The sequence below is a fragment of the Stigmatopora argus genome, chromosome 20, assembly GCF_051989625.1.
Source record: "Stigmatopora argus isolate UIUO_Sarg chromosome 20, RoL_Sarg_1.0, whole genome shotgun sequence".
NCBI classification, from domain to species: domain Eukaryota; kingdom Metazoa; phylum Chordata; class Actinopteri; order Syngnathiformes; family Syngnathidae; genus Stigmatopora; species Stigmatopora argus.
Genome location: NC_135406.1, coordinates 8537196 through 8560430, shown reverse-complemented (window position 1 = coordinate 8560430; position 23235 = coordinate 8537196). Strand labels below are relative to the sequence as shown.

Sequence of the window (23235 nt, the reverse complement as noted above, 5' to 3'; positions counted from 1 at the left end):
GGTATGTGTCAACTTCCTCTTCCTCCCACAACACATCATCCGATTGGCTTTACGAGATGACGTAAAATCCGTGCGTCGGCTCTACGAGATGACGTAAAATCCGTGCGTCAAAGTGAGTTTGACAATGCTTTTTTCGATCGAAAATTTGTAATTTATTTTAGTTATTGATTATAACACGCACCCCCAACTATTGGAATTAATTATATAGCAAAAATCTGCGTGTTATATTCGAGTAATTACGGTAGGCCCTCTTTGCTTTTTGTTCCCTCTGAAGTCAATCGTTTAGTTTTGTTTTTTGCTGATAGTCATCATGTGATTCGTCTCACCGCCCGTCCCGATAAATTATTGGCGTAAACAATGAGAGTGTTTGTAGAATTGGAATTCATTCCAGCTAAGGGATGAGAAACCCTTAAAAGAGTGATACGCTTGTTAAATAGAGATTTTTTTTGTGTGTGCGTGTCAAAGCACAGCTTTTGGTGATCCATTTTACAGGCTGATAAGAAGAAAGGTTTTGAGAGCAGCTCAGGCGTTTGGTGTTTTCGCCATTTTGCTTTTTCAAACACCTCTAAATCCACCTTTTGCTTTTGTTTGCAGCCATTTTAAAATCACAGATTCAATGCAAATAGAACAAGAAAAAAAATATTTGAAAGTCAAGCCTAGTTTATGGATTGCAGTATAGACATTATATCCATTTGAAGCGGGAAGGCTGGCATTGAGGGATTCAACCGCCATTGATGGCCAATCCGTTTCAAACCGATTGGACGCCTACTCGTGACGAATTCGTTGTCAAATCACCCGCTTCTTTTGATCCTTTTAGCCTTTTCGCTCTATCGCTGCCAATGGCTCGGAAACTTTGACTTCACTGTGTCGCCACTATTTTTTTTTAAAGATTATTCTCTCTCAGTCCCAATGCTAACTAATATGGAATAGTTTTTCCGTATTTCACTTCATTTGCAGCCGCCTCAGTCCGACTCCATTTAATGTTTTGCGTTCAGATTGTGGCACCACCATTGACGGAATGATTGGGCGTGTGTTTCCGCCGTGTTGTGTGAAAATGAGCACCAACGGTCAATTAGTCACGGCCAAGACTTCTGCTGATTGTGTCCGATTGATTGTGGAATGATCTGCTCCCAAAGCAGTGGATGCTGGAATTGATTTACCGATGACAACAATGGTGCCAAAACAGGAGCTTTAAAAGCCTGCTGGAATGAGTCCTCACAGTCCAAGCGGATTGGACAAATATCGGCGTCAGTGGCAGCCAGAAATGATAAAAAAGTGGCCTTAAAACGTTGCAGATGATTTCTATTTAAACCACGTGTCAAAGTGGTGGCCCGGGGGCCAAATCTGGCCCGCCGCATCATTTTGTGATCTGAATGTCACCACTATTTTGTCTTTAAATTGTGTACCGGATGACTGGATCACACCTAATTAATACTTCCCATTTTGACTATCGTATTTTCACGACTATATGGCGCCTCGTATTTTTAGCCGGTGTCAGTAACGAGTGCTATTTCATTATTTTAAACACACAAAGGACGCACCGTTTTTTTAGACGCATATGTTATATATTAAATATGAATATCTAACCGCAATAGCGCTGGCTACCGGAAGCAGCCCCAGACTCTTTTTCCGGTTTCTGGTGCGCAGTGACTGCTGGGATATATAGTTTTGCACGCTACACCTACACGCTAAAAACATTTTTTTTAATAAGGCAACGGAAGGAAAACTGAGTTCGGTTGTACTTTATTTAGCCATTTTACAACTTACTCACGTCATCATCACACACAAATCCATCAAAGTCCTCATTTTCTGTGTATGAATTGAACAATTGTCCAAACGAGTCATCGAAAACGCTGAGTTTTATACGTTTGTCCAGGCGGCCACAATCCATTCGCCAATAGTAGCTAGCTGGTAGCTAGCGTAACTTTTCCACTGGTGCTTTCCATGCTTTGTCAAGCTGTATTGATGTCGATGTATACAGGCCACAATCCATTCGTAAATAGTAGCTAGCTGGTAGCTAGCGTAACTTTTCCAACGGTGCTTTCCATGCTTTGTCAAGCTGTATTGATGTCCATGTATACAGGCCACAATCCATTCGTAAATAGTAGCTAGCTGGTAGCTAGCGTACTTTTTCCAACGGTGCTTTCCATGCTTTGTCAAGCTGTATTGATGTCGATGGATACAGGCCACAATCCATTCGTAAATAGTAGCTAGCTGGTAGCTACCGTAACTTATCCGACAGTGCTTTCCATGCTTTGTCAAGCTGTATTGATGTCGATGTATACAGGCCACATTCCATTCGTAAATAGTAGCTAGCGTAACTTTTCCAACAGTGCTTTCCATGCTTTGTCAAGCTGTATTGATCTTGATGTATACAGGCCACAATCCATTGGGTGTATTGACAAAAGAACTACTACATATCCCAGCAGTCACTGCGCAGTACTTTGTCTATGGGAAAATAGTAGAGTCGCGGTCCCCTATCAACTGATTCATTTTATTTTATCATGATAACAATTTTAGTATTGGTCCATATATAAAGCGCACTGGATTATTAGGCGCCCTGTCTATTTTGGAGAAAATTTAAGACTTTTATGTGCGCCTTATAGTCGTGAAAATACGGTACATGTAGTCATACATTTCTTTTTGTCTTTGCAGGTTTCAGGGAAAATCTTATTCCTGATGGGCAGGAGTTTTTTGGCCTTAAAGAGCTCCCCCAAATCAAAGGGGAGGAGCCAGAATTCCCTCAACAACAAATGAGAGAAGAGCAACTTCCAATCCAAAAGGAGGAAGATGATGTCACCTGGTCACCTGGTGAGGCCTTGACAAGGCAAGATGATCTGGGCGAGGCCAGCAGAGGGGCGGAGCCTACAAACACCTCATCATGGCCTAAAATTAAAGAGGAGGAGCCAGAGTTCTCTCAACAAACAATGATAGATGAGCAACTTCCAATCAAAAATAAGGAAGATTATGTCACCTGGTCACCTGGTGTGTCCGTGAAGTGGGATGATCTGGAAGAGGCCAGCGTAGGCGTGGAGCCTGAAAACGCCTCAACTTGGCCCCAAATCTTAGAGGAGGAGGAGCCAGAGTTCCCTCAACAGTGCAAAAGAGAAGAGCAACCTCCAATCAAAAACGAGGAATGTGTCAAATGGTCAACTGTTGAGCCTTTCAAGAGTGAAGATGATCTGGGTGTGGCCAACAGAGGGGCGGAGCTTCTGAGTGGCAGCTCAACAGAAGGATGGCGAGCAGAAAATTTTATTGCTCCTTTATCAGATGACAACGACTTGCTTTTTGACAATGATGATGTTGAGATGTCAAGGAAAATCCCAGGGGCGACAAACTCTGCAAATGCTTTCACTGTGGGAAAACTTTTGGGAAAAAGTCTAATTTGAACAGACATGAGGAGCCACACTGGGGAGAAATCCTTATCTTGTACAGTTTGTGGTAAAACATTTACACACAAGGGACATTTTAAAATGCACACAATAACACACACTGGTGAAAAACCATTTTCTTGTGCAGTTTGTAGTCGAAGATTCACATACAAAAGAAGCTTAAAAACCCACATAAGACACACACTGGTGAAAAACCATTTTCATGCTCAGTTTGTGGTAAAACATTTACTGAGAAGAGAAATTTAAAAAGACACACAAGAACCCACACTGGTGAAAAACCATTTTCGTGTTCAATTTGCGGTAAAGCCTTTTCTCAGAAGCAAGATTTACAAGCACACACAAGAACCCACACTGGTGAAAAACCTTTTTCTTTTTCAGTTTGCGGTCAAGCATTCACACACAAAAAAGAGCTTAAAATCCCACACAAAAAACCCACACGGTTGAAAAACCATTTTCCTGCTCAGTTTGTGGTCAAGCATTCACAAAGATGGGAAACTTAAAGAGTCATGCAAGAATTCACACTGGTGAACAAACATGTTCAAGTTCAGTTTGTCGTCGCACATTCACACACAAGGAAAGCTTAAAACCCCACATAAGAACCCACACTGGTGAAAGACCATTTTCTTGTTCAGTTTGTGGTCGAAGATTCACACACAAGGAAAGCTTAAAAACCCACATAAGAACCCACACTGGTGAAAAACCATTTTCTTGTTCAGTTTGGGGTCAAGCGTTCACACACAAAAAAAGCTTAGAATCCCACGCAAGAACCCACACTGGTGACAAACCATTTTCCTGCTCAGTTTGTGGTCAAGCATTCACACAGAAGGAACACTTAAATAGACATGCAAGAATACACACTGGTGAAAAACCATTTTCGTGTTCAGTTTGTGGTCAATCATTTGCACACAAGAAAAGCTTAAAAACCATTTTCGTGTTCGGTTTGCGGTAAAGCCTTTTCTCAAAAGCACCACTTAGAAGGCCACACAAGAAACCACACTGGCCAAAAACTATTTTCCTGCTCAGGTTGTGGTCAAACATTTTCCCAAAGGAGAAGCTTAAAAGAACACTTATTAACCCACTCTGGAGAACAATGTTTTCCTGCTCAGTCTGTGGCCACAGATTCGCTACAACAGCCCAATTAAAAAGCTACACAATTCAAAAACCTTCTCCAGGGGCAGTTAATGTTCCAACATTTTAAAATAAGGGAACCTGAAAAGACTTAACAACCCGCACAGGAGAAAAGTTGTGGCAGGAATATCTTAAAAACACAATTACCAACATCGGTCACAGACCCTTTTCCTGCTTAGCTTCTTGCCAGAGATTTAGTCGTAATGATAGACTTAAAAGATGCAAATGTGGTCTGATAAGCAGTGGCCAATCACGGCTTGGCTTGCTTTATCAATTTCCATATGAAAGATCATTGTAATCAAAGTATAATTGTATTTTGAATTCTGAAAATCTTGTTTACACTTTTTAATGTGTAATATCGATCCACACGATTCAAATACAGTAATAGCTTAAGATACGAGCTTACTGCATGATCGAGCTAGTTTGTCAATTTACTCGTATCTCAAGTCAATTCTTCCCATAGAAATGAACAAAATACAAATTAATCCGTTTCCATCCTAAAAAAAAAAAACAGGATGTTACAACGGAAAAAAACATCTTTATTGTTCTAATTTTCCACTGACTCACAATCGGAAACCATCTGGTGTGCTCATATCTCAAATTTGTCTCGGATCTCAAGGAAAAAAAAATGCTCAGCATTTTCCTCGTATCTCAAATTTCTCCTATGTTGGAATACTTGTATGTCAAGGTATAACTGTATAAGAAAATTGAGTGTCGTTGAAGATTTTATTTACTTCACAATTCTATCCGAAAGAATAGAGCGTAAATGAGGAAATTACAAAGTAATTAATCAATAATGTGATGTAAATAATATGGAAAATATGTCTTCACAGTTAAAAACATGCCTAAGAAATTTGAAAAAATGCAGTTTTTGTCTATTGATTTGCTAGCAAATCCAATAAGAATATTGAGTGTTATTTAAACATGATACATTTTAATGAAAATGATTGATATATTGAATCTAGGATCTAAGAATCATTAGTAGAAATATGGTGTGAAAGACAATGAATTTGCTCAAAATAAATAAGTAGTACAATGTCCTTATACTTTTGTCATATTATAAGATGATACACGTTTTTAAACCGATTTAACTTGTCATCTTTTTGGTAGTTCCAATAAAGCTCTCTTTTTGGTGAAAAATACTTTTGGGGTCTTTTTGTTGGCAAAATCAGCCTTCCAAATTCAAAGGTGACAAAAAAGAGAAGCATTATTTGCTAAGATTTAAAACTAAGAGGAAAATGAACACATTAATTTGAACAATTTGACAAATTAATATATAAAAGATTGTTTTCTTTCTACAGGTGTGGTAACTTCATGTCTGAAATTAACGGTAAATTGTTTTTATCTTTTTGATGTTGAAGAGGATAATTGGTAGAAATGTTACTAGATTTTTATTTATATGTGTAACTATTGGAAAAACTGAGTAAGAAAGTTTTATAGGAGATGATAGACAAACTAGAATGCGAATGTAATGTTAAATGTTTGCAAAAAACTACTAGATTGGGGTATTATTTATTTCCAGTGGCGGGCGGTCCATTTTCTGGTAGCGCCTTCAACGTATCAATCCAACCCTCAAAACTATTTTATGGCTATAAAACCTCTACTGCAGCTACAGCTGCAACACAAAAATAATCAATAAATTAATGCACAAAAATGGGGTAAAATCCACTTCCTAGCAGGATTTCATGATTAAATACAAATACTGGAGCTTTTCAGACATTAAAACCAGGCCAGGGGGTGATTTTCCCGGGAAAAGACAGCGATGAACGTCAATGGCCTACGGTCAAAACATCGCCCGAAAATGGGGTAAAATCCAGCCGAAAACAGCATTTATTGATTAAATACAAATACTGGAGCTTTTTAGACATCAGAACCGGGCCCGGAATATCATTTCCCCGGTAAAAAGACAGCGATGAACGTCGATACGTCCATACGTGAAATGACAAAAAATGCACTAAAATACTAAAATTAGGTAAAATCCACTTCCTAGCATCATTTATTGATTGAATACAAATACTGGAGCTTTTGAGACATTACAATCAGGCCAGGGGGGTGATTTTTCCCGGGAAAAGACAGCGATGGACGTCAATGGCATACCTGTCAACCTCTGCCGATAACTGCCCTTATGAATGATTATGATTCCCCTTACAAACCCCCAAAAAACCTTACAAACACCGTACGAGTCGTACGGTGTTTGTAAGGGGAATCATAATCATTTATAAGGGCAGTTATCGGCAGAGGTTGACAGGTATGCAATGGTGAAACGCCAAAAATTAAACTGGGGTAAAATCCACTTCCTAGCAGCATTTTGTGATTAAATACAAATATTGGAGCTTAAATACAAACACTGGAGCTTTTCAGATATCAGAACTTGGCCCAAAATTGAAATATTATTTAGGAATATAGCCATATTTGTAATTATACCCACCAAAAATTCTTTTTAACTGTACACAATATCCATGCTCCTTTCTTTCTTCCTTCTTTCATATCGCCATCGAAGCTAATGATGAAAGTCGAGCCTGTCCTGTCATATTTCTGGCATAGTCCGTTTTGAAAATGGCTTTAAATCAAAACAACAATTTACTATTTGCTTGTGGAGCTAAGTTAGCACACTGAAAGTGCCGCACACACCATTTTCCCGGCTGTAACAGGCTTGCTAGCTTCGGAGTTGACCGCCCTTTCTTAATGATGTCCATTTTTTTCTGGAAAAGTCCGTCTAGAAAATAGCTTTGTGAGAGAAATCTGCTACAGAATTCATTTGTTTTTGCCAGTCGGCCATGTGGGTGGAGTTTGCGATCTCTGGCTGCTTTGGCCCGCCTACTAGCCAATCATAGTTTGTGAAAGCAATGACATGTCCCAGCCAGCAAAATGCTAACGCCTATGAAAAATCATTGTGGGGTTGCCAACTCGAAATCTGATTGGTTAAAAGCAACAGTCTAGTTCAGGGGTCGGGAACCTTTTTGACGAAGAGAGTCATAAACAATTCATATTTTCAAACATTATTCCTTGAGAGCCATACTAAGAATTTAAAAGTAAAAATACATGAAATGTGTGCAATTTATTAATCATTTCACCACTTTGGAAGTTAAAAAAAAATCTCTGAATTCTTTTGAGTACATTTTTTCAACTGTTGCTAATCAATGAGTATCAATCAGAGTATGCATGCAGAAGAGTCTAATGAAGAAAATTATGATTAAAAAGGTGCTAGAGATCGGTGTCGGCGCCACATTGCCGGCGTGACGCTCCCATTGGTGTGTTCGGGACTTAGCTCTCTCACCAGCGGTTCCCATATTTTACCATAGGTTAGCGGAGAGCCATATACACCCATCAATAGAGCCACATATGGCTCCCGAGCCATAGGTTCCCTACCCCTGGTCTAGTTTAATGCAGCAGAGCCCGCAGAATTGATTGTGAAGGCTTTGAGGCAGATCTGATCTGGCAACAAATAATGGCTGAAATGTGATTGGTTAAATGCTTCAATATGAAAACACACATCTGGAAGCAGTGCAACCAGGAGGAAAAGCAATGTAAGGAAGCTAACAGACCATTTGGAATAATAAGTATTGGACAAAATATAATATGATTCAGATATTTCTTAGGCCAGCAGAGAAGGCCTTGAAGGCCCTGCCGGCCCGCCACTGATATAATATATATATATATATATATATATATATATATATATATATATATATATATATATATATATAAATATATAAATATAAATATTATATCTAAAATAGTCCGGCCCACATGAACTCGAGTTGACGTTAATGCACCCTTGGGCTTTTTGTATAACGTTTCCTGCAGTGATTTCTAACGTCCACTAGGTGTAAGTATTCTGCGAAGCAGTAGGTCACTATATGGAAACGACAAGTGATGCTCACAAACCCATCACTAGTAGTGTGTCAATACAATTATTACGTTATACATAAAGAGTTTTAATTAAAAACACAAAAAGGAAACTGAAAACCTGAGCCCAAAATAAAAAATTACACCCCAAAAAATTAAAATGAACAAAAGTCGCAGGACGCAGTAAGGCATGGGTTAACGAGACATGGAAAACAGGTGGGTGACACAGGGGAGGCGACCACAGGCGAAAGCAATATACAATCACAACGATAAGTTTCAAGCCATCAATATTTTTATTCATACTAATGATTATACATAAGAATATTGAGTATTATCTGTTTGTTCAACATTAAAATAAAATTAAAAAAACAATTCACATTTGACTTCATATACCGACTGCCAGGTCTATTTACATACAAATCAAATCAGTTTGGATAAATATGAAAAGCGAAAAGAACTACTCAAAAATAAACCCAAAGTCGGTTCTTATAGTTAAAAAGAAAAAGAATGTAGTTTACAAAGCTAATAGAAAATTCTGAAGATTAACTGAAATAAATCCTTGGCAACAAACTTAGTATTATGTTTTATTAAGTATTTTTAACCAATGTGTTGAACCACAAATTGAGCAAAGAAAGGGCTTTTCGCCACTGCGGGTTGTTAAGTCTTCTTTTCAGGTTCCCTTCTGTGAAAATGTTGGAACATTAACTGCACCTGGAAAAGGTTTTTGAATGGTGTAGCTTTTTAATTGGACTGTTGTAGCGAATCTGTGGCCAGAGACTGAGCAGGAAAACATTGTTCTCCACAAACTGAACACGAAAATGGTTTTACAACGGTGTGGGTTCTTATGTGTATTTTTAAGCTTCCTTTCTCTTTAAATCTTTTACCACAAACTGAGCATGAAAATGGTTTGTCACCTGTGTGTGTTCTTGCATGACTAATTAAGTGATCCTTCCGTGTGAATGTTTGACCACAAAGTGAACACGAAAATGTATTTTCACCTGTGTGTTCTTGCATGAATTGTTAAGTTTCCCTTCTGTGTGAATGTTTGACCACAAACTGAACACGAAAATGGTTTTTCACCTGTGTGGGTTCTTGTGTGCATTTTTAAGGTTCCTTTCTCTTTAAATCTTTTACCACAAACTGAACACGAAAATGGTTTTTCACCAGTGTGGGTTCTTGTGTGCGTTTTTAAGGTTCCTTTCTCTTTAAATCTTTTACCACAAACTGAACACGAAAATGGTTTTTCACCCGAGTGTGTTCTCGTGTGCCCTTTTAAGTGATGCTGTTGAGAAAAGGCTTTACCGCAAACTGAACACGAAAATGGTTTTTCACCAGTGTGGGTTCTTGTGTGTATTCGTAAAACTTGCTTATGAGAAAAGGCTTCACCGCAAACTGAACACGAAAATTGTTTTTCACCAGTGTGTGTTCTTGCATGACTATTTAAGTGTCCCGTCTGTGTGAATCTTTGACCACAAACTGAACACGAAAATGGTTTTTCACCCGAGTGTGTTCTCGTGTGCCCTTTTAAGTGATGCTGTTGAGAAAAGGCTTTACCGCAAACTGAACACGAAAATGGTTTTTCACCAGTGTGGGTTCTTGTGTGTATTCGTAAAACTTGCTTATGAGAAAAGGCTTCACCGCAAACTGAACACGAAAATTGTTTTTCACCAGTGTGTGTTCTTGCATGACTATTTAAGTGTCCCGTCTGTGTGAATCTTTGACCACAAACTGAACACGAAAATGGTTTTTCACCCGAGTGTGTTCTCGTGTGCCTTTTTAAGTGATGCTGTTGAGAAAAGGCTTTACCGCAAACTGAACACGAAAATGTTTTTTCATCACTGTGGGTTCTTGTGTGTATTCGTAAAACTTGCTTATGAGAAAAGGCTTTACCACAAACTGAACACGAAAATGGTTTTTCACCCGAGTGTGTTCTCGTGTGCCTTTTTAAGTGATGCTGTTGAGAAAAGGCTTTACCGCAAACTGAACACGAAAATGGTTTTTCACCTGTGTGTGTTCTTGCATGACTAATTAATAGATCCTTCCGTGTGAATGTTTGACCACAAACAGAACACGAAAATGGTTTTTCACCAGTGTGGCTCCTCATATGTGTTTTCAAAGTAGACTTTTTCCCAAAGGTTTTTCCACACTGAGAGCATTTCCAGAGTTTGCCGTCCTTAAGACCTTCATTTTCATAAAGCAAGTCTTCGCTTTCTGATAACGGAGCAATTAAATTGTCTGCTTGCCCTTCTGCTGAGCTGCCGTTCGGAGTCTCCGCCCCTCTGCCGGCCACGCCCAGATCATCTTCACTCTTGAAAGGCTCACCAGTTGACACAGTGACATCTTCTTCCTCCTTTTTGATTTGCTGTTGAGGGAACTCTGGCTCCTCCTCTTTAATTTGGGGTAACGTTAAGGTGTGTCCAGGCTCCGCCCCTCTGCTGGTCACGCCCAGATCCTCTTCCCTCTTCAGGAATTCACCAAATGACCAGGTGACATCATCTTCCTTCTTGATTGGAAGTCGCTCGTCTCTCATTTGTTGTTGAGGGAACTCTGGCTCCTCCCCTTTGATTTGTGGGAGCTCAAGTTCCTTTTTAAGGCCAACAGACTCTTTCCCATCAGGACCAAGATATTCTCTGAAACCTGCAAAGACACGAAAATAAATGATATGTTTCATAATCTGTCTATCTAACGAGAAGTCCTTTAGGTTAGACTGGGAATGTAAAGTCTTATACTTATATTGGCGGTGGTTAGGCTTGTAACATGACATTAACTTGAAATTTAACTGAAATCAACTCAAATGACTATACACACCCACACATATTCGACCACATGGAATTTCTCCAATTTGTCTCATATCTCAAGGAAAAAAAATGCTCGGAATTTAGCTCGTTTCTTAAATTTTCCGTAAATTGGGACACTCGTATGTCAAGGTATTCCTGAAATATGCTGGCTGCCACAGCAAATGTTTAATTAACAAGGAATAAGTATAGCACTCGCGGGTGACCCGCATTGTAATCAACAGTTTGAGGAAAAAAAGAGTTCACCTTCAAAATTAAAGTACAATTAAGAGCACACCAACACATTTCAATGTATAAAAATGTGTTGTTTTATTAAACCCAAAGGATTCTTTAATCTCATCTCATTTTCTGAACCGCTTTATCCTCATCAGAGTGGTTGTGTGTGGGTGGGTGGGTGGTGGGGGGGGTCTAACCATTTCCAGCTGACTTTAGGCCAGAGGCGGGGCACCCTTACTCATTCGCAGGGCACAACAAGACACACAACCATTCACACTCACACTCATACCTAGGAGCAATTTAGAGTGTCCAATCAGCCTACCATGTCTTTAGAATGTGGGAGGAAGCCGGAGTACCCGGAGAAAACCCACACACGTCAAAATAAAAAGGTAAATTCTGGGCCACTTTTCACATTTTTAAAAAACATTTTCCCCAGAAAAAATCCGCGATGTAGTGAAATGCTGAGGGATTACTGTACTTGAATTTGCAATTGCATTGCACAGATATAGCACTTCTACAATTAGCATTAAGCCTTAATGGTTTAGGAAATATATAGATATATATATAAATGGACCCACCTTCTAGTCTGTGAAGGACAACTTTTGCATGCATTATTTTGCAAAATATCGAGTTTCCCTCGTGGAACGTTGCTGCTCTTTTCCCACACGTAAATTCTGATGGAGACGCCATTGATAGCTGCTAGCTAGGCTAAGCTAAGGTAGGCCGCAAAGCTTCAAAGCTCTTCGACGACGTGAGAGACTTGTTCCTTTGATATATGCTAACAGGCTGAGCTAAAGTAGCCCGCAAAGCTTCAACGAGGTCTTGAAAATGATTTGAATCTCGAATGATTTTTCGAGATTTTGAAAATGGCTGATATTTAAGGTCATAAAATAGCTTATGCTAGACACGACGGGGACCCATTGGTCAAGTTTGGTGACGAAAACTGCGCATGCGCGGTGGCAGCGTCACTTCCTTCGTTGCATTAAGTTTATAAATGTAAGAGTCGGACATAGGAAATAAATAATCTTCAAATGGTCTGACATGTGGTTTGAGCAAAAATATTTGCTCAGGTTTGAATTAAACTGAAAATTAAATGAAACATAAATCACTTGAAGATCGCATCTCAAAAGGAGGCGTCGCAAAACGCGCATGCGCAGAAAAAAATCGTCCTTGATAATGGAGCTGTTCTGTTTTGACGATTGGCATCACGGGAGAAGTAGTTCTTCAATGAAACGGTTTGAACTCGCGGGAATCAGTCTCTTATTTAGGTGCCGCTCTCTCGAGGTCAGGAGAAAATTTGTTTAATTTTAATTTCAGTATTCGTGGACATTGTACACAATAATTAAGACACTGTCAATCACAAGTTATTGAAGAAGTGCATTTTAAGAAAATATATCAAAAAATTTGCAATTTCTCAAAGGTCTCTTAAACCCAAAAGGAAAAGTTTGTTTTTTTCTTTTATTTACATTATTCCCTTAATCCGCACCAACCACTAGATGTAAATTATATTTCTTGATTTTCCCATTTTTAACGAATATTTGCAATTTTTCCATCCATTTTCTTTTCTTTTTGTGTTTTAGTTCAATGAGTATTTTGTAAAATGTAAAAATAACTATATAAAAATATTTTCTGTTTTCCACTTTAATTTTGAACATAAAAACATATTTCGTTTCCTTTTGAAATTATATGATTAAAAGACATCTTCCCTTACTTATATTAAATAGGTGTATATATATATATACATATATATATATATATATATATATATATATACACATATATATACATATATACATATACATATATAAGCACGTATATACATACATATAGATGTGCATGCATGCATACGGTAGGTCTTAACACACAGCAATTTTTTTCTTAAAGAGCCTGACAGCTGTTGGGATGAAGGATGTGCGGAAGCGCTCCTTCCTGCAATGAGGGTGCAGCAGTCTATTGCTGAAAGGGCTTTGGAGAGACTCCACAGACTCATGCAGGGGATGGGAGGCGCTGTCCATGATGGACATCATCCTGGTCAGCATCTTCCGCTTTCCCACTTCCTCCACAGAGTCCAAAGGACAGCCCAAAACAGAGCTGGCCCTCCTGATCCGCTTATTCAGCCTGTTCCTGTCCCTCTCTGTGCTCCCGCGACCCCAACAAAGCACTGCATAAAACAATGTAGATGCCACCACAGTGTCGTAGAAAGTCTTCAGCAGTGTCCTGCACACTCCAAAGGACTGTAGAATCCTCAGTAGGTAGAGGCGGCTCTGGCCCCTTTTGTATGTTTGTGGACCAGTCTAGTTTGTTGTTGAGGTGAACACCCAGGTACTTCAAATTCTCCACGATTTCAATGTCTGTACCCTGGATGTTCACCTGAGTGGTCTGTTGAGGATTCCTCCGAAAGTCGATGACCATTTCCTTTGTCTTACTGGTGTTGATGTAGAGATGGTTTTGCCTACACCAGTCAACAAAGGCTGTGATGACTCCCCTGTACTCCAAGTCGTTCCCGTCCGTCACTCGTCCAACAATAGCGGTGTCGTCAGAGAACTTCTGGAGGTGGCAGGTGTCTGTATTATGTTTGAAATTCTGATGTGTAGAGGGAGAAGAGGAGTGGGGAGAGCACTGTGCCTTGTGGGGCCCCCGTGCTGCAAGCTACCACATCAGACGTAGTCCCGGAGTCTCACATATTGTGGTCTGTCAGTGAGGAAGTCGATGATCCATGCGGATAGGTGGTTCCTTACTCCTGCCTCTTCCAGTTTCCCTCTCAGTAGGACCGGCTGAATGGTGTTGAACGCACCGAAGAGGTCAAAAAACATCATTCCCACCGTGCTCCCCGTGTTCTCCAGGTGTGAAAGAGACCTGTGCATGAGGTAGGTGGTAGCATCTTCCACACCAATGCCTGGACGATAGGCGAACTGCAGAGGGTCCAGCTCTGCATTCATCAGAGGATGATCCTCTCCAATGTCTTGATCAGGTGAGAGGTTAATGCTACCGGCCTGAAGTGGTTTGGCTCCCTGGGGTACGCAGTCTTAGAAACTGGGACCACGCAGGAAGTTTTCCACAAGGTGGGGACCTTCTGCAGACTGAGGCTGAGGTTGAAAATATGCAGAATCACTTTGCCAAGCTGATCCGCACACTCTCTCAGTAGTCTGGAGCTGAGGCCGTCTGGACACCTTCCTTGCCTCGATCTTCTTTAGCTGTTTTATCACCTGATCGACAGTAATGCAGAGACCGGTGGAAGAGGGGGAGGAAGAGGAGGAGGAGAACGAGGGGGAGAGTTGCTTCTGGTCTGAGGGGTCAGGGGAGTGGCGGCAGGACTGAATCTGTTAAAGAACTGATTCAGTTCATTGGCCCACTCCCTGTCTCGGGTCTCCGGGTCTCTCTCACTGTTGCCTCCATGGCCCGATGTTGGTCCTCAAGCTCCTCCAGACCTCTTTGGTGTTGCCTCTCTGGAGTTGGTTCTCCAGCTTCCTCCTGTAGATGGTCTTTCCCTTCCTTATCTCTCTCTTCAGCTCCTTCTGGACCATTTTCAGACTCTCTTTCTCCCCCGACCTAAAAGCCCTCTTCTTGTTGTTCAGGAGGGCCCTTAGATCCCTGGTGACCCATGGCTTATTGTTGGAGAAACAACGGACCTTCTTGGGGTGTACAATGTTCTCAACACAGAAGGTAATATAATCTGTGATGCAGTGGGTCAAGCTGTCAATGTCTTTCCCATGTGAATTGCACAGCACCATCTCCAGCTCACCTTTTTTAAAAACTGCCTTTTCAGCTTCGCATTTAATCGACTGATATTCATCATTTCCTTTCGTCAAGTCGAAAACAACATTTGGCATATCACATTGTGCTTTTCGCACAGCCGTTAACTGCACAAATTCACATTTTTGGAACTTAAACAGTGAACGCATCCAGCTCAATATTAAATTCATCATCGTGTACGAGTAAATTGCTCAATGGAGAGGGGCTATTTATCGTGCGTTATTTTTTTTTTGGTTTAGTATTTTGCGTCTGCAATAATTTTTTGAACATGTACAATGATTAAAAATGAATTCAGGAGTTGAATAAGAAAAGCGTGTTTCGGGTTTCAAGACCCCCACCTCTCCTGTTATGTTATGCTGGTGGTACGTTCCAGTAGTCAGACTCAAATGCGAACGAGACCAACTGATCTTTTTTAGTCATTTCGTTTTAAAAACTCATACAATCAATACAACCAAGATAATAAGGAAATCATTTAATTTATAAATGTCATTCGCATACCTGTCAACCTCTGCCGATAACTGCCCTTATAAATGATTATGATTCCCCTTACAAACCCCCAAAAAACCTTACAAACAACGTACGACGCATGTTTACTCGCGGTAACCAGACAGTGTAATAGAAATAACAAAGGTAATTTGCATACAAAGTCTTTTATTCAATTTAAAAAGTTTACAATGCAACAAACTGTGCCTTCAGTGCTTCCTATTGTAAGCCAATGTGCATGATTTAGCAGACTTTATCTGCTCTAATGAGGGTCTCACTTGTGAGCAACAGTTGTCACAGTTCAATTTCATCTGTAATAAAGAAGTAAGAGTGTCTGTTCCCATTGTCTTTCTGTACTCTGTATGAATTTTCCTCACATGGCTGAAAACCCGCTCGCTATCAGCATTACTGTGAGGAAGGCTGAGTAAAATTAGATACATCTTTCTCATCAGTGGAAAGCGATCCAGCCCCAAACCACTTTTCATTTTGAACACATGAGGCCAAAATGTCTCTGGACGAATTGGTTGTCCATCCTGACTTTTCTGAGGGAGAAGATCATCAGGTATTAGTTGATAGTCTTCCCACTCATCTTTTAATTGTTCCTGATCAAAGTCTGGTGTAAACCTATTTGCAAGCTTAACAATACTTGTGTAATCCAACATCTCTCTCTCTTTCTTGGGTCCAACACCACCAAGTCACTCAGTGTTGTATTCTCAAATGAAAATTTTTGTATCATTTTAGTTACAACAGCCTCGTAGAAGGAGCGAACAGAGACAAGGGATGGAGGAGGCGTACACCATTGCCACTGTGAGTGTACGAAAAGCTGCAGAACGAGGTAAAAAGCACTATGACACCAAAGTGAGGAGCTCCGTGCTACAACCAGGAGAGCGCATCCTGATAAAAAACCTGACACCAGAAGGAGGAAAAATTGACAAGAGTATGGAGAGAAATAAACAGCAGCCGGTATCTCATCTTCAAGAGACAGACCAAGACAGTGGTTACGAAGATGACTTTTACTACGAGCCCCTCCAGGTGCTAAATGAGAGAGATGCCCAAGGGATGGAGTCTAAGCACAGGCCACTGCCAGCGAATCAGAGACTCGAAGTGAAGGGCCCTGCTTCCGGACCAGTACAAGCAGAAGATGACTATCAGCTGGAGGACCTGCCTGGTGAGGGAACAAATCTGGCTGTTGAAGATCCTCGTGATGATCATTTATCAGAGACCTCTCCGCCAACCACTGTGAATGAACCTGAGGCGTTGACTTATGAACGGCCAAGAAGTGAGAGACATCCACCACGACGAACGACCTATGATCAGCTTGGTGTCCCCTCCTGTTATAGTACTCAGTCACCACATCAGCTGCTACCTGCTTACCCTGCACCAGGAGTGGTTCCTTGGTTAGTACACCTGCAGCCATATTACATTCAACCACCCTTTATGTATGGACTCCAACAGGCTTGAGCCTACAAGGGTGACATGTATTATGCGAACATGGACTGTTACGGACTGTGATTACAGTTTCCATCCAGTGAACGTGGACCGTACGAGTTGTGGATTATATTTGAACTGTGGCCCTTGCCGCCTGGAGTTTTCATGAGTATCAGCTTACAGAAGAGGATGTGAAATGACAAGTTCGCTAGACTGTTCAGCATTACAACCAACAAGGGGAAGATATTTGGAATATACTGATGTCGGGACGACGTTTGTTTTTGTGGGGGAGAGTGTGACATACTAGAGCAGGGTTGTCCAAACTATTCCACAAAGGGCCGCAGTGGGTGCGGGTTTTCATTCCAACCCATCAAGAGGACACCTTTTCACCAATCTGGTGTCCTACAAGTGCAATCAGTGGATTGCAGTCAGGTGCTTCTTGTTTTCTGCAGAAATCTCATTGGTCAAAGTGCCTGGGCTGGATCGGTTGGAACAAAAACCTGCACCCACAGCGGCCCTCGAGGACCGGTTTGGCCACCCCTGTACTAGAGTGTTTGATCTATTAGTGTGACATACTAGAGTGTTTGATTTATTAATGATTGAATGTTGAGAATGCACAACGAGTTTGGATTGAATGTGAAGATCGGTATTCGATTACTGATGTCTTAGCAAATAGCTTGAGGCACGGGAGGTGTGTTGAATCATTACAGTAAAAGTTGGATTGAAGTAACAACAACATCTCACTGTTCTGATTGTTTCCCCCTGTGTGTCAAGATCGAATGCAGGGTGTAACATACGCAATCCCATAATCATTTTTTATTTATGACAAATACAAATACACTTGGGAAGTCCGTAGTCTCGATCTTTACCAGAATTCACCTTACTTGCATATCTGGCCTGAAAAAGGAAGAACAAAATCATTCTCGTTCAACTCATTTTCATAATTTGCATCATCCTGGACATCAATGTTATCACCAGTAGGCTGTCTAATAAGCAGATACAATCCTTGTAATTCGGAATTTGTTAGAGCTACTGTATATACCCTAAGTCGGTCTAGCAAAAATGGCGGCGCACACGGATGCAGCGGCTTTTTGCTCTCCAGTTTGGTGTTTTCTTTTCTCAATCCTATCGTTATTTACCAACATCTGCGAGGCAAACTTTTCCTACAGTCGCCACGACTTAATTGCTATCGGGAGGAGATGCGATATATCCGATGTCACAACGAACTACCAACAAACCTACGATATCCCCGAGGGCATCTCGAGACCTCCGGGATCTCCGTGGATAGTCAGCCCACTCAAAGCACGTCGAAGGAGGCGAAGGCGGCGGAGAGAAAGGAAGCAAAAGCACGGTTGTCGGGCGGGCCTTGCTGCTAAGCTAAGTCAACAACCACACCGAGCACCGCTTCCGAGTATCTTTTTGACCAACGCCAGATCCATCACCCACAAAATGGATGAGTTGGAACTTCGAATTGCCACCAACAGCTTTGTTAAGAACTGTAACATTATTCTCATCACGGAAACGTGGCTACACCCGCAAATCCCTGACGCTGCGGTATCGCTAGCTAGCCGAACGCTTTTTCGGAACGATCGTTCAAAGGAACTAACAAGCAAAAGCATAGGAGGAGGACTTTGCTTGTTCATACATAATGAATTTTGTGGTGACAGTAGAATCATTGACACTCACTGTTCCCCGGACTTAGAGCTACTGGCAGTACGATATAGGCCCTACTATCTACCGAGAGAGCTAACGGTCGTCATAGTAACGGCGATCTCAATTACTCCTGATGGTAACGTCAACACGGCATTAAACCTCCTGCTAATGGCTGTAAACAAACAACAGCTTGACCATCCCGATGGAGTCTTTATTGTTGCTGGTGACTTCAACAGAGCATGTTTAAAGACTGTTCTACCAATGTTCCCTCTAATTTTTCGTTGGTCTGAGCAGAAAGTCAACCTCCCTGAGCGCACTGAGTACCAGTGTGAGCGACATCATCGGTACTCGGATGATTCGCCTAAAGACGTTTCGCCGACGGACGTTTGACAGACGGGCAGGACGCCGAATGGACGTTCCGCCGAACGTTCATTCGGCCGAACGGAGGTTTCGCCGAAACGGGATTCGCGCGCTCGCCCCGCCCCCGGATCGTGTGTGTACAAGTTTTTCAACCTCGGCCCGCGGGCCATATACGGCCCGTTAGGATTTTTAATCCGGCCCGCCGCCGGTGTTGTCCAAATTATAGTAAAAATCAATGTTAGTCTACCATCAATGGCAGCCCGGGAATAAGCACTCTTGGGCGGGCAGATGTAGCAGAACCGAGCCGTAAAATGACAGCAATCGGGTCAAATCCATCCTAAAACAGCATTTAATGATTAAATACAAATACTGGAGCTCTTTGGACATTAGAACCGAGCCCAGGGAAGTGAATTCCTTGGTAAAATGTCGTGATGATATCGCGATGGAGGCAAAAAAACGTCTATATACGTCCATTCGCCAAACAGCTCAAAATGCTCTCAAATTCGGTCAAATCCAGCCGAAAACAGCGTTTAATGATTAAATACAAATACTGGAGCTCTTTGGACATTAGAACCGAGCCCATCATGAAGAAAGGGGTAAAAAAAAAAAAAAAAAAAAAAAAAAAAAAAAAAAAAAAAAAATCCGTTTTTTTTTTTTTACTGCGCGCCATAGGATTTCTGCTGCGCAGAGAAGACGAGAGTAGTGCGCAATTGCGCACGCGCGCAGCTTAGAGGGAACAGTGTGTTCTACCTAAGTTTATCCAATACGTAAAATGTCACACGAGGGGAGACAAAAATCTTGACCATGTTTATTCTAACATCAAACATGCTTACAAAGCCACTTCCCTCCCTCACCTAGCTGGATCAGATCAGCTCTGTCTAGCCCTCACCCCAGCATACACTCCATTCCGGAGGCTAACAAGGCCACAAATAAAGACAATAAAAACTTGGTCCGGGGACGCCCTTTCTCAGCTGCAGGACTGTTTTTTCCGCACCAACTGGGAACTCTTTGAACACAACAACCTCCAGGACTATACGGACGCTGTACTTTCCTATATCAAAAACTGCATGGACGACGTCACTATAAATAAACAATGCCGTAACATCGCTTTCAGATCAGGGGACAAGATGAAATATAGAGCTGCCAGAGCTGAGCTGAAAAGAGGAATTAAAAAGGCCAAGGCAGAATATACTAAGAAAATTGAGGAGCACTTCACAGAAAATAACCCAAAGAAGATGTGGCAGGGAATACGACATATTACCAACTACAATAACAATAATATGTCTGTTAACGCAGATGCCTCACTAGCAGAGAAATTGAACTGTTTCTTTGCCCGCTTTGAGACTGACAAATCAGACCCAGTCTCAACACCCCCACCACCACCCTGCAGCAATACACTGACGTTCCGGGAACAGGAAGTGAGACTGGAAATGCGGTCTGTGAATACCAGGAAGGCTGCTGGCCCTGATGGAGTACCTGGGAAGGTGCTCAAAGCCTGTGCTGACCAGCTGACTGGTGTTTTCCCAAAGATCTTCAATTGTTCCCTGCAACAATCCATCATTCCATCCTGCCTGAAATCTGCCACCATTATCCCTGTCCCCAAAAAGCCAACCATTGACAGGATGAATGATTATAGGCCTGTTGCTCTCACGCCTGTGATCATGAAGTGCATTGAAAAGTTGATAGCCCGCCATATCAGGAATACAATCTCTCCCTCAGTTGACCCTCACCAGTTTGCTTATAGAGCTAACAGGTCCACTGAGGATGCTATCACCATTGCTCTACATACAGCATTGAGCCACCTGGAACACAATGGGAATTACGTGAGGATGCTTTTCATTGACTATAGCTCAGCCTTCAACACTGACTGACAAACTCTCCCACCTTGGACTATCCTCCTCCATCTGCTGTTGGATAAAGAACTTCCTAACCAACCGACCACAAACTGTTAAACTTGGTCCCCACCTTTCTTCCTCCATTACACTGAGCACTGGCTCCCCTCAAGGCTGTGTACTGAGTCCTCTTCTGTACTCCCTGTACACTTATGACTGTACACCAACCCACCAGTCTAACTACATCATCAAATTTGCTGATGACACCACTGTGGTCGGACTCATCTCAGAAGGGAATGAGGCGGCCTATAGAGACGAGGTCAACAAACTGTCTTCGTGGTGCTCGATGAACAACCTCACACTGAACAACCCAAAAACTAAAGAAATAATCCTGGACTTCCGCAAACAGAGCACAGATCTGGCCCCACTCCTCATAAATGGAGTTCGTGTAGACAGGGTCCAGTCCTTTAAATTCCTGGGGGTCCACGTCACGGACAAGCTCTCCTGGTCCACAAACACCACAGCAGTAGTGAAGAAGGCCCAGAAACGACTCCATTTCCTGAGGGTACTCAGGAGGAACAACTTGGACACTAAGCTTCTGGTAACTTTCTATAAAGCCACTGTGGAGAGCATCCTGGCATACGGCATCACAGTGTGGTACGCTGGAAGCACGGCAGCAGACAAAAAGGCCATGCAGAGAGTGAGTAACACTGCCCAGAGGATCGTCGGCTGCTCTCTGCCCTCACTGGAAGATATTGCCAGCCCTCGTTACCTCAGCAGAGCCGGGAACATTGTTGGGGACCCGGACCACCCTGGTCATAACCTGTTCCAGCCCTCGTTACCTCAGCAGAGCCGGCAACATTGTTGGGGACCCGGACCACCCTGGTCACAACCTGTTCCAGCTGCTTCCCTCTGGCAGGCACTACCGGTCTCACAAAGCACGGACAAAGAGGCTTAAGGACAGCTTCTTTCCCACAGCCATCAGGACTCTGAATTTAAAGTAGCACGACACACAATCCCCTCTGTGTAACAACTTCGGGGTGAGGAAACATGAAGGACGTTGGGCGGTGATCTGCCTCCTGCTGGCTGACTGAAGGTAAGTAAGCAGACAGTGGGAGGTAAGTGATCCATTTTATTCTTTGTTGGCATCGGTGAGGCAAACCTTTTCGCAGTCGCAGGGAGTTGGTTGCGCTCGGGAGGTGATGCGATGTATCCATCACGGCAGAGTGCCAGCAAGTCTGAAACTATCACTTGGTTGGGCTCTTGCCTGGGAAAAGCGCACTTTATGGAGAAGCACTTTCAATTTCGTCATACGCAGCTGGGTATGATGACAATTAGGCTTTTGTCTAGTCAATGATGATGATAAGCCTAAGTCTGATTTTATTTTTATTTATTTTAGCTTCCTTTCATTGCTTTTCCCCCTGGTTGCACTGCTTCCAGATGTGTGTTTTCATATTGAAGCATTTAACCAATCCCATTTCAGCCATTATTTGTTGCCAGATCAGACCTGCCTCAAAGCCTTCACAATCAGTTCTTGCGGGCTCTGCTGCATTAAACTAGACTGTTGCTTTTAACCAATCAGATTTCGAGTTGGCAACCCCACAATGATTTTTCATAGGCGTTAGCATTTTGCTGGCTGGAATACTTCATTGGTTTCACCAACTATGATTGGCTAGTAGGCGGGCCAAAGCAGTACCCGAGGCAGCTGAGATCGCAAACTCCACCCACAATGGCCGAGAGAAGCAAAAACAAATGGATTCTGTGTGCTCACAAAGCTATTTTCCAGACGGACTTTTCCAGAAAAAAGTGGACATCATTAAGAAAGGGGGGTCAACTCCGAAGCTAGCAAGCCTGTTACAGCCGGGAAAATGGTGTGTGCGGCACTTTCAGCGCGCTAACTTAGCTCCACAAGCAACTAGTATATTGTTGTGTTGATTTAAAGCTATTTTCAAAACGGACTATGCCGGAAATATAACAGGACAGGCTCGACTTTCATCATTAGCTTTGATGGCGATAGAAAAGAAGGAAGAAAGGAGGATGGATATTGTGTAAAAAGTTTTTTTGGTGAGTAAAATATGGCTATATTCCTAAATAATATTTCAATTGTGGGCCAAGTTCTGATATCTGAAAAGCTCCAGTGTTTGTATTTAATCACAAAATGCTGCTAGGAAGTGGATTTTACCCCAGTTTAATTTTTGGCGTTTCACCATTGACGTCCATCGCTGTCTTTTCCCGGGAAAAAATCACCCCCTGGTCTGGTTGTAATGTCTCAAAAGCTCCAGTACAGTGGTACCTCGTCATACGACCGCTCGTCATACAAAATTCTCGTCTTACGGCGGAAATTTC

At 42.0% G+C, this 23235-nt stretch overlaps 1 protein-coding gene and 1 pseudogene across 1 annotated transcript; one reads left to right on the top strand and one right to left on the bottom strand.

Moving 5' to 3' along the window:
• Window positions 1–3879: 3879 nt before the first annotated feature.
• On the top strand, window positions 3880–4534 carry LOC144066111 (uncharacterized; annotated as a pseudogene).
• Window positions 4535–8643: 4109 nt separating this feature from the next.
• LOC144065992 (uncharacterized) lies at window positions 8644–12303 on the bottom strand. Its single transcript, XM_077589270.1, has 2 exons — window positions 11959–12303; window positions 8644–11006 (listed from the first exon to the last, which is right to left on the bottom strand). The coding sequence occupies exons 1-2, from the start codon at window positions 12068–12070 to the stop codon at window positions 9364–9366; spliced, it is 1755 nt and encodes a 584-aa protein (XP_077445396.1). The 5' UTR covers window positions 12071–12303; the 3' UTR covers window positions 8644–9363.
• Window positions 12304–23235: the final 10932 nt, after the last annotated feature.

Bases quoted from the DNA above. Each gene is read 5' to 3' on its own strand.
- LOC144065992 (XM_077589270.1), bottom strand. From the start codon at position 12,070: ATGGCGTCTCCATCAGAATTTACGTGTGGGAAAAGAGCAGCAACGTTC. The intron at 11,007-11,958 runs GTGGGTCCATTT...GTGTCTTTGCAG, and splicing joins TGTCCTTCACAGACTAGAAG to GTTTCAGAGAATATCTTGGT.